This window comes from Camelina sativa, chromosome 11 (assembly GCF_030686135.1).
Source record: "Camelina sativa cultivar CO46 ecotype springtype chromosome 11, ASM3068613v1".
In the NCBI taxonomy this organism is placed as follows: domain Eukaryota; kingdom Viridiplantae; phylum Streptophyta; class Magnoliopsida; order Brassicales; family Brassicaceae; genus Camelina; species Camelina sativa.
The window spans coordinates 33,577,815-33,590,202 of NC_141890.1; the positions used below are offsets into that span (position 1 = coordinate 33,577,815).

Genomic DNA, 12,388 nt, shown 5'->3' on the forward strand with positions numbered 1-12,388 from the left:
AAAATATGGAGGTCCAACACCCATGTGTCATAAGAATGGGTGAAGGGTCGGGCCTGGGTCTCCGCACAAGAACTAGCATAACCGAGAAACCAACACGGCGTCAGAACAAAAGGGGAAGAGCAACGGACGGACCAAAGGACACCATCAGAAGCTGGTACTTCGGTTTGGCAACCAAGGCGAAAACGAGACAGATGGAGGAAACGAGGGGAGGGGGAGCCGGTTGTGACATCGCCTGACGGAGACTATCAGCAGAGTCTGAAAGAACGGGTCGCCCAAACAACATTGAGAGAGAACCCGACCCAGATCCGGGAAGAGACACGGCAAAATCTGGGCAAAAACCAGAGAAGAATCCGGTACAAAAAGTGACTCCGGAGGGCCCGGTGAGACAAACGTCGAGAGCGGACAGAGAAGACAGACTACAGCGGAAGTAGCGCCTGAACGGAAACCAAAATTGCGGTTTAAGAGAGTGCTTGGAACGAGACGAGCTTGAATTTGACGGGAGGAAGACAGAGTAACAACACGGAGGCATGGTCCGACGCCGGCGAGCCATAGCTACATCGACGCCGGAGATCGGAAGCTCTCTTGACGACTCGGGAATAGCTGGCGGCTAGGGCGAACTTTCTTTATGTTTAGTATGCACTTTTGTTTTATATAAAAGGAAATTTTAGAGAAATTAAAATGGAAATCCTACTTTATGAAATTTTTTTACTTTTAATTGAAATCCTACTTTTAATTGCCTTCCATTATGAAAAAAAAATTGATTTTTTGCTGCATGCATCCTCTTTAGCAACACAAAAACTTACATGACTGTGTGATAGTTCTTTAACAAAAACCCAATAAAGAATTTTAGTTTTGAAAATTCAACTGTAAACTTATATCAAACTCTAAACCTTAAATCATTAAAACCTACCCAAGCTCTAAACCTTAAAATAAGATTCAATATGTATTTGCAACTCCAAGAATCCTCCTCCACTTATTTCAAATCATGACATTTTTATGTGACAACTCAACTCTCAACTTGATCATCTTTAAGATTTATGCAGCCCCGGATCTGGACATGTGCGAGCGGTGCAGCAGCACTGGGTCCAAAGGCCCAAAAAAAAAATTCCTTCTGTAAGCCCATATTGTATATTATTTATTTATTTGTTAATTAAAAAGTAAAGGAAACCTAATCTGTTATATCGTTGTTTACTCTTTTTTTGTCGGAGATCACGAGACGATCCGATGGATAATCACAAGAGGAGCTGCAGAAAATTGCAGGTAAATCGATAAATCCATCAGATAGAACGTTTAATTTTGATCTAGCCGTTAGAAATTTCTACTTTTTCCTCATAAATCTGTAATTTTCTGTTCTGAATTTTATTTTTCTCTAAGTGTCGTGTGTTTGTATTGTTCCTTCTATCTCAAAATTCCAGCAAGTTTGGGACATCTACAACAAAGTTTTACAAGAACAAGACTACAATTATTCAGTTTCATTTTTCAAACAAGTACCATCTTCTTTGCTACAATCCAGGTTCTATCGCTTCTTGAACTTTTAATTCTTGTATTGTATTGTTTGAATTTTGATTGTTCAATTAGATATGCCTCCATGTGGTCATACTAAACGACAAAAAAAAAGAACATATAGAAAAATTCATACAATCACAAAAAGGAGCTTTGGATAAATTTATTGTGAAAGAGAATCATTGTGTTTCTAGTGCTAATGAGGATGTCAATGATATAAATAATATAGAAGTCCTAGATGCTCATGTAGTTCTTGATGAGGTTGATGATGTTGGTGCTACTGTTTTTGATATCTATGATCCAAAAAATTGGGATACGCTTGATTTGAAAATGATAGAAACTTTAGCAATAAATGGACCAAAAAGAGATTTATCTATTGTAAAAGGTCCTAAAAAGAAATCTTCTAGAAGATTTATGTCATCTTGCTACACTTAAGTATTATCTAATGGTGAAACAAGTGACAGAAAATGACTAGTTTATTCTAAAGAATTAGATAAAGTTTTTTGTTTTTGTTGTAAAATTTTTAGGAAAGGTATTAGGAAAAGTCAATTAGCAAATAGTGGTATTTCGGATTGGAGTCATATACTTGTTAGATTAGCTGAGCATGAAAAAAGTAAGGAACATATGCTTAATATGAAAGCTTGGATTGAATTACGACATAGATTAAAAAAAAATGAAACTATTGATAAAGTTGCTCAAGAACAGTTTAGGAAAGAAAAAGAGTATTGGAAAAATGTATTAATACGAATTATTGCAATTGTGAAATATCTTGCAAAACATAATTTGGCATTTCGTGGAACAAATGAAAAATTATATCAAAGTAGTAATGGTAAATTTTTAGGATTAGTAGAGACATTAGCAGAATTCGATTTGGTGATGAAAGAGCATGTTAATCGGATTACTAGTGGCACCATTCATCATCATTATCTTGGTCATAATATTCAAAATGAATTAATTCTTTTTATTGGTTCAAAAATTAAATCAAAAATCATTGCAAGAGTAAAAGAAGCAAAATATTTTTCTGTAATTTTGGATTGCACGCCTGATGCTAGCCATCAGGAACAAATGTCTTTAATTCTAAGGTGCGTTCCTTTTTCCTCAAACTCTTTTAAAGTAGAAGAGTATTTTGTTGGATCCTTGAAAGTAGATGATACAACCGGCTATGGTCTTTTTGAAGTGTTAAAAGATGTTTTAAAATCTCTAGATCTTGATATAGATAATGTTAGAGGCCAAGGATATGATAATGGATCGAATATGAAAGGAAACAAACAAGGTGTACAAAAAAGATTTTTGGATGTTAATCCTAGAACTTTTTATACTCCATGTGCTTGCCATAGTCTTAATAATTCAGTGAAAGTTAAGGATTTTTTTGGAGTAGTACAACGTTTATATACTTTGTTTGCTAATTCTATAAAGAGGTGGGAAATTTTGAAACAAAATGTGAAAAGTTTAACTCTTAAGCAATAGTCAACGACACGATGGGAAAGTCGTGTTGAAAGTATTAAAGCCATTAGATTTCAAATTTTTGATATACGAGAAGCTTTATTTGAAGTAGCTGAAACTGATAATGATTCAATGATTCAAAGTGAAGCTAAATCTCTAGCAATGAATGAGCTTAGTAGTTTTGAATTTTATTATCTACTATTATTTGGTTTGATATATTGCATGTGGTGAATATGGTTAGCAAAAAATTATATTCAAAAGATATGCAAATTGATGTTGCAATGACTGAGGTAAGTGGGTTGATTTCTTATTTAAAATGTTATAGAGAAACAGGTTTTGTTGATGCTATGACAAAAGCAAAGGAAATTGCTATTGAAATTGGTATTGAACCTACATTTATTCAAAGACGAGTGATTCGTAGAAAAAAACAGTATGATGAAGTTAGTGGTAATGAAACTATATTATCGGTAGAAGAAACATTTAGGATATAATACTTTTTGTATATTGTACATCATGCTATTTGTTCACTTGATAAGAGGTTTGAACAATACCGCTTATATGAAAATATATTTGGGTTCCTTTTTGATTCTACTAAATTGAAAATGTGTGATGATGTGAGTTTAAAGTCTCATTGTAGTTGTTTAGAACATAGTCTGAAAAATGGAGATTTGGTAGATATAATTGGAGATGAACTTTTTCTTGAGTTAAAGTTTCTTGTGGAACTTTTACCAAATGGAAAGATGGGAGCATGTGAAATATTGAATTTTCTTGTTCAGTTTGATTGTTTTCCTTACACTACAATTGCATTGAGAATTTTGCTAACTATTCCAATTACAGTTGCTTCTGCAGAACGGAGTTTCTCAAAATTGAAGCTTTTGAAATCATATCTAAGAGCATCTATGTCACAAGACAGATTGAATAGACTAGCTTTAATGGCGATCGAGAACAATTTCTTAGAAGAACTAGATGTTGAAACGTTGATTGACGATTTTGGTGCAGATCATGTACAAAGGAAGGCCTTGTTTACTTGAAAAGTTATGCAATGACCATCTATTACGATGAATGAAAATCCCCTGTTTTTTTTGTTGTGCTCTGTTTTTCTTTATAGTCGATGTTAGAAGCTTTTTGAACAGAACTAAGAAATGTAACTTTTTTGAAATTATATTTAAGGGTCCTTTCCACATGATAGCACCGGGTCAACCAAAAGTTTGAGCCCGGCCTGGATTTATGGACAACCATTAAAGTTCATATATATTATTAATAAAAAAATCTATAATATACAAAAATAAATTAAAATCTGGGATATTCCATATCAACAAATAGCATCCACTATATTTAGGAAAGCCTACTCGAAGCATCACGACTGCCACAAGAATCTAAGATCTTTTCCTTCTGTATTTGTTTTTAGCATTACTATTTTAATATACGCAAGATTTAGACCCAAGAAAAACGGAAAACAAACAATTCAAAATTTAGTATTCTTCTCCTCTCATGAACACTTCCACAATTTGAGATCTTTCTCTTCTAAGCCATGGAAAAAACATTCCAAGACGAAGTTATTCAATAGCTCATCCTCTGCTATAATTTTCATCAAGTTCCTTTGTTCACCAAAAAGCGGTCAGACAATGGATAAAAACGGTATCGTCTTGATGCGAAAATATGAATTAGGTCGTCTTCTAGGTCAAGGTACATTCGCAAAAGTGTACCACGCACGCAACATGAAAACAGGAGAAAGCGTGGCGATCAAGGTCATCGACAAACATGAAATTGTGAAAGTTGGATTAATCGATCAAATCAAACGAGAAATCTCAGTGATGCGTCTCGTTCGTCACCCAAACGTTGTCTTCCTCCACGAAGTCATGGCGAGCAAAACCAAGATATATTTCGCTATGGAGTATGTTAAAGGAGGTGAGCTTTTCGATAAAGTCTCTAAAGGAAAGCTTAAAGAAGACATTGCTCGAAAATATTTCCAGCAATTGATAGGAGCAATCGATTATTGCCATAGCCGCGGAGTTTACCACCGTGATCTGAAACCAGAGAATCTTCTTCTAGACGAACATGGCGATTTGAAAATATCTGATTTTGGGCTTAGCGCGTTGAGAGAGTCGAAGCAACAAGATGGCTTGCTTCACACGACATGTGGAACACCTGCTTACGTGGCACCTGAAGTGATCGGCAAGAAAGCTTATGATGGAGCTAAAGCTGATGTTTGGTCTTGTGGTGTTGTGTTGTATGTGTTATTAGCTGGATTTCTTCCATTTCACGAGAAAAATCTTGTGGAAATGTACCGCAAAATCACAAAAGGTGAATTCAAATGTCCGAATTGGTTTCCTCCCGAAGTAAAGAAGTTGTTGTCTCGGATTCTTGATCCTAACCCTAATTCAAGAATCAAGATCGACAAAATCATGGAGAATTCTTGGTTTCAAAAGGGTTTCAAAAAGATCGAAACGCCTAAATCTCCTGATAGTCATCAGATCGACTCGCTGATCAGCGATGTCCATGCGGCGTTCTCGGTACAACCAATGTGTTACAACGCATTTGACATAATCTCTTCGTTGTCTCAAGGATTTGATCTCTCGGGTTTGTTTGAGAAAGAGGAAAGATCACAATCAAAGTTTACAACAAAGAAAGAAGCAAAAGAAATAGTGTCAAAATTCGAGGAGATAGCAACAAGTAGTGAGAGATTCAATTTGACGAAGAACAATGTAGGAGTGAAGATGGAAGATAAGAAAGAAGGCAGAAAAGGACAACTTGCGATTGATGTTGAGATATTTGAAGTGACAAAGAGTTTTCATATGGTTGAGTTTAAGAAAAGTGGAGGTGATACGATGGAGTATAATGAGTTTTGTGATCGTGAGCTTAAACCTTCTTTGAAAGATATTGTTTGGAAATGGCAAGGAAACAACAACAACCCCATCACCAATGAGCAGATTGTTTGAAAGTGTTTTTTCATCTTACTATTTTCTTGATTTTATTGTTATTAATTTCTTTTATGTCAAACTGTGAGATTTGTAATCATCATCATCACATTTCACACATCTTAGATTGGGTTCTTTTTTTTGGGGCAATATTTACACAAAGATTTTTTAAGAAGACTAGAGGAAAGTGACAGAAAAACAACAAAATGTATTGTTAAAGGTGCTCCACTATAATTTAACATATATTTGAAAGAACAACACAATTTTGAATTAGCTAGTGGTGTGGCATCTATCCTAGGAGCCAGATATTAGCCACTAACCTCTTTCTGTTTAGAGTTGGTGAATTTTACAGCATCCTCTTTGTATGGCCAGCTTTTGCGACACAGTTGTTTAGAGTCTCAAGGTTTTGTTTTTTTTGTAAACTCACTCCTACATGTTCAGTTTGAGCTCATAATCTGTCATTTTTTGAATTTATATCAATATATAGTACAGACTGGGATCAAACTTATGCGGAACGCGGAAACAGATTACAGCCAACAACAACCAAAAAAATGTAACAAGATCAAACACAAAATAACAAACTTGTTTATTCAATCTATGTATTTCCTCTCCCTTTCTACATATCAATAAAATGATAAATGATGATTCATCGATCTCTCACCACTGTCTTTAGGTCTAAATTCTAATGCCCTCTCACACACCATTCAAAGAACAAGAACATTACAATTCCTTTAACTCATATAATTCACAAATCTAAATCAAAAACAAATTTTCATTTTTCACCTTCCTACTCAGTATCAGAAAGTAAAAAATCTGGCAAAGAACGCGAACAAGAAACCGATTCGCCATTTTCCGAAGATAAATTCTGCAATTTCGGTTTGAGTTCCTTATTACAAAACTCATCATACTCCATTTTGTCTCCTCCTTTCTTCTTAACTTCAACAACAACCAAAGCTGGAGTCAGTTCAAATATCTCAGCAGCAATTGACAATGGACCTTTCGTACTTCCTTCTCTTGAACCTTCAAGACTCACTTTACAATCCTTCTTTCTCACCGTAAAACTCACAATCTTTGCAATTTCCTCCAACTTCGATATGATCGTAGCCACAGGAGCTCCAGAGACAAACCTAGAGCTTTCACCATCATCTTCAAACAAACCGGAAAGATCAAAACCGGGAGAAAACGAAATGATATCAAAAGCATTCAAACTAGCCGGTCTAGGCATTGAAACCCCTCTCCTCCTCCCATCAAAAGACTCCAAGTCTTCCGGTTCAGAAACCGTAGAAGACCTCCCCGAAACCGATTCAATTGATTCAATATCATCATCATCATCATCAACATTACAGAGCTTATGATCATCTTCAACATAAAACTTAATATGCTTAAACCCTTTCTTGAACCAACTAGTCTCCATAATCTCCGGCATTGTAAACCGTCTATCCGGTTTAGTCTCCAACATTCGAATCAATAACCGGTTAATCTCAACCGGAAACCATCTCGGACACCTAAAGTCTCCTCTATAAATCTTCTTATACATAGCCATAACATTCCGATCATGGAAAGGGAGAAACCCTGCCATCAACACAAACAAGATCACTCCACAAGACCAAATATCAACCTTAGCTCCGTCGTAGCCTTTCCGAGCAAGAACCTCCGGTGCCACGTAAGCAGGCGTACCACAAAACGTATGGAAAAGCCCGTCTTGACGAATCTGGTCAGAAACAGCACTAAGGCCAAAATCAGAGACTTTTAGGTTTCCGTTTTCGTCTAAAAGAAGATTCTCCGGCTTCAAATCTCGATGATAAACACCACGGAAGTGACAAAACGATACGGCTGAGATCAACTGCTGGAAATATCTACGTGCGATGTCTTCTTTTAACCTTCCTTTAGCTACCTTGTTGAACAATTCACCTCCTCTGACATACTCCATCACGAAATAGATCTTGGATTTGGTCGCCATGACTTCGAATAGCTGAACGATGTTTGGATGACGAACACGACGCAAGATCGAGATCTCGCGTTTGATGTGAGCGATTAAACCGGATTTGAGAACTTTCTCTTTGTTGATTACCTTGATCGCTACGCTTTCTCCAGTTTGAGCGTTTCTTGCGAGATAAACTTTAGCGAAGGTTCCATGGCCAAGAAGCCTACCCATTTCGTATTTGCCAAGGATCATAGCTTGTTGACTGCTCTGATCCTGCTTCTTCTTCATCGATTTCACTTTTCTAAGCAAATCCGCCATTGAAACGGATAGATCTTCGTGAAATGGCGAAAAATATTCGGATTTTGAGATCAGTATCGTAAGTCACCTTTTGTTTGGTTTGATTCTTGTGAGGTTGTAAGAGAAGACGATATCTCTATCTCTCTTTCTCTTTCTCTCTTCTCTTCTTCCTCTCTCTCTGTATCTGTTCTGTTTTTAGGGTTTTTTTTTTTTGCTTTCCAGAAATAGGATTTGTATTTTGTGTAAATTTGGAATTTGTTTCAGAAATGGTATACAAAAATTTCTGATCAAAGAATTAGTATACAAAATAAATCTCACTTTTGGTGATGTACACCGACGCTTATATATAGCCTATTGGCTTCTGGCAACTGTCTTAGTTTTTTGCTTTAATTGCTGCTAATACTCTACCATGTTAGAAAAATCACTAGGACCGATGATTGGATAGAAGATTTTTTTCTTTTTTTAATCATAACTTTGGATTTAGTAAATATGACAAGAATTTATATTTTCTTGGTTTGTATGAAAATGAAAAGAAAAAAATTCGAAAGAGGTTTTGAGTTCTCGAATCGTAACGTAATCATTTTGAATCGAGGACTAGAGCATTTCCAAGCATCAAGACTCGAATCTAAGAACTTAAAAACGCAGTCTCTTTGAAAGGTCTTTAAAACACCTAGATGCATTGCAACTACCACTGAGCATTTTTCCAAAAAGAATTTTATAAAAGAGTAAAAAACGAAAATGATCACATCTTGGCGTTATAGAATATTCAGTCAATTACAAATCGTAGATGTCATTATCATTTTAACGGGTTACTTGTGTTTCTACCTTCTACGTGTGTTTTGCCTACTCATTTTCTCAAAACGAATCAACAACAGCTGTGAATAAATGTAACCATTAGATGTGATAATTGTACGGCGAAGATTCGTTGATAATATTCTATTATATTTTAGCAATATGAAGCACCTCAAATAATGAAGTGGCTAATTATTTTGGTAATTATCAGTAGACAGGTACTTAATGGCTTAGTTCTAAGTTCTAACACATGACTAAATATCACCTAAAAAAAAAAAGCCAATTAGAAAACTCAACATTGATAATAGATGGTATGTATGTTTTAAAAAAATATGATTTCCCTGGATTGTCAAAAAAAATATGATTCCCCTGGTTACATACCATACACATTCACAATATATTTTGCATAGAATGATAAAATTTGAAAAATAACAAATAATGTAATTAGTCAGCTCAATTTAGAATTTATATTAATTGATTTTTTTATTAGAAAACCAAAATGTAAGTCAAAGGCATGAGATTATTAAGGCAAGTTCGGTGGGGATGTGTAAGTCAACATAACATAAATGGTCGGTCAAGATTTAAATATAAGCAAAGTGACAACAATGAAAAGTTTACACTTGTCGTGAAATTGAACTAATTGCTGGATTTGATAGATTACCCAACTCATCTAAAAAAGTTATAATTAAGAGTACTATAAAGAATTAAATCAAAGGTTTGTTGGACCGTACATTTTGATAATAACGCGCACGTATCAGGCCACACTTGTTGGTGAATTAACCTTATTCGACAGGTGTGTTTCGTTGAGATTTATAGATCAATTTTTTTTTTTTTTTTTGTCAAACTAATCCATTCGTTTCTTTTTTTGACAAATTATCATGTTAACTTTTTTCCCTATGTATTTCCCCACAAAAAAAAAAACTATGTGTTGTTGTTTCTAATGCGGTTTTATAACATTTTCAATATATATTTTTCGATGAACAAAATAAAAACTTTTCTCTATGGAGAATTTTTAAATTTCTAAACAGAAAAAAATGGATCATGTTTTGATATTTGGGCTTGCACTAATATAGAGGAGAGAGATTTATGCATAATCATGGATCAGTCAATTGGGCTGAAATTTATTTTTAATGGACCTCTAATTCCAAAATGATTGAATTCGGCCTTAAAGTTCTTGGTCTAAAACAATATATCTATTACAAAATTATACTTCTATACCTTAATCATGTAAACACCATTTCAAAACTTGATTGGTTTTACCCGAGCAACCTAGCGAATACTAAATGCTGATACAAATGATCAAATCACAACCTCCGGTCAAAAGCTCCAAACATAAAAATAACCAACCCACGTTACAATAAAATAGAACAAAGATCGCACATGGACCAACCATGTTGGGGTGAGTGGTTAAAAATGATAAAATAAAGAATGTTGATTAACTTTTAGGTTGGGCTGCTCAAGGAGAATGTGAATGTGTTAGACACTTTGTGGAATATTAGTTGGCATTCTATGGATCTTTTTGTCTTGGGATTTAGTGGATTTGTTTGGACTTTCCCAATGTCATTCTTTCTTTAATTTTTGAGTTTTAGTTGTTGCTCTTCCGAAGGTTATTTTTATTTTAATATAAACCATATGCAGCACATTACTGGATCAATACCTTTTTCACACTAATTACATGTTATTAGACGTAAATATTTTTTACATTCTGATACTCTAACAGTGAAGAATAGGAGACTCACTCAAAGAATTTTCAGGAAGTTAAATATTTCACTAATCGAAAACAAAAATAAAATCGATCTGAAATAAAAACCGTTTATATATAAGTGAAATTAAATTTTTGAAAATTTAGTCCTACCACCATGACATAGAAATGGCCCTTTGTGTTTCCACAAACATTTTTGTTGCAATACGTAAAAGAGGAGCAAGTCAAGTCTTATATAATGGGTTTGAGTTCATTGTTTAGTCATCATGATATTTTATGTGATTAATATATAATGTCTTGAGGTGGTAATCTTTGTTTTATGAGATCTAACGCAAAAAGACCATGTTTTGTCAACACCAATGTCACAACACAATCGCAACGAAATAGTATAAAACAAGGAATATGGGGTTACTATATGTTTTTCTAAGACACCTACAACAAGCACAATCAACCGCGTGCATTTAAATATATGGTCTGACAAAACTCTTATAACATTAAGTAACTAAACATAAGGACTTAATTAAGTCCTCCACCAATGTACAAAATTTAGTTTATTAGGTTTTGTTTTTTTGTTTTTTTTGGTATTCTTAACGATTATTTAAAGAATTGCAGAGCTTTCTCATTTTCTCAAAACCGGTTTCTTTGCATACTTTGGACATTACATTAAGTTTAAACTGTGGATTATATATTACAAACAATAAATAATGTCTTGAATAAAAACATGCTTACACTGTTACACATAACCCGATCCAACCGATCGCCTTGGTACATGTACCGTATATTTATACACTAAATAACGTCCACTAAAACATTAAACTATAGTCTTTTCTTCGGCGGGCATTTCTTAAAGTCATAAAATTTGCAAATCTTTGAAAATTGAAATAGTAACAACACTAATATTAAACTCATATAATTCAAAACAACTTTGATTTTTGTGTGGTTTCTCATGGGAATGTTTTGGACAGCGATATATTCACAATTATCAATCAAACGAACTTTACGTTATTAATGAATTCACAAAAGAAAAGAAGTTACAGTTTTCTCTCGAAATAAGTTGAATGCAAAATTTGATAATTCAATAACCGAAATGTTAGATCAAACAGTGGAGTTATTCAAAAAGTACACAGTTGTTTTTATTTTACTTCTGATGTCAACTACACCATTATTTACTTTCAACCAAACTCATCAACAAATAACCGATAGTAATAAATAGAAACATTTATTACAAAGGCAAACAAGAGAATTGTAAATTCTTAAAACATGTTTTTTATTAGTACTTTTAAAAATTATTGGATACTCGTATAATACGTAGCTTCTATATGGAGTATATATTAAATTAACACCTAGGATACAAACATCGAATGAAAATAGATTTTTAATTTATTAAAAGATAGGGTCCACGTTACTATATATCATCATCTGCATCAACCTACCACACAAAGTCATCGCACCAACCATACCCCCTTTGCTTACTTCACTTGAGTTTCAAACCCATAAACAACAACAACAGAACTATACATACTGCAGATTAACAAATACGCAAATTGTTGCATATATATTAATATCGCACTTAAATGTATCACATGCAACCCTATAAAAGACTCCTTCCAAATTAAGGATTTTAGTTGCTACAATACAACTATACAAGTATTATTTTGTTTATATCATTTCTTGTTTGATAAACTATATGTTGTAGTTTCGTGAATAATTGTTTTGATCTCAAAAATAATTGACAATAATTCTAATAACAAATATAATATTTACTTGTTTTTTTATGGTTGACGTGAGTCCTGACTAGAGTATTAAGCA

The 12,388-nt window shown here is 34.0% G+C and overlaps 1 protein-coding gene and 1 pseudogene across 2 annotated transcripts; one reads left to right on the forward strand and one right to left on the reverse strand.

Moving 5' to 3' along the window:
• Positions 1 to 4,401: 4,401 nt before the first annotated feature.
• Positions 4,402 to 5,984, forward strand: LOC104724816 (CBL-interacting serine/threonine-protein kinase 20). The gene has a single exon (XM_010443363.2). It carries the CDS (start codon positions 4,572 to 4,574, stop codon positions 5,883 to 5,885), a length of 1,314 nt encoding a protein of 437 aa, XP_010441665.1. The 5' UTR covers positions 4,402 to 4,571; the 3' UTR covers positions 5,886 to 5,984.
• A 447-nt stretch (positions 5,985 to 6,431) lies between these two features.
• Positions 6,432 to 8,549, reverse strand: LOC104724817 (CBL-interacting serine/threonine-protein kinase 19 pseudogene; annotated as a pseudogene). Its single transcript, XR_015572284.1, has one exon. The product of XR_015572284.1 is annotated as a CBL-interacting serine/threonine-protein kinase 19 pseudogene (transcript).
• Between the last annotated feature and the right edge of the window lie 3,839 nt (positions 8,550 to 12,388).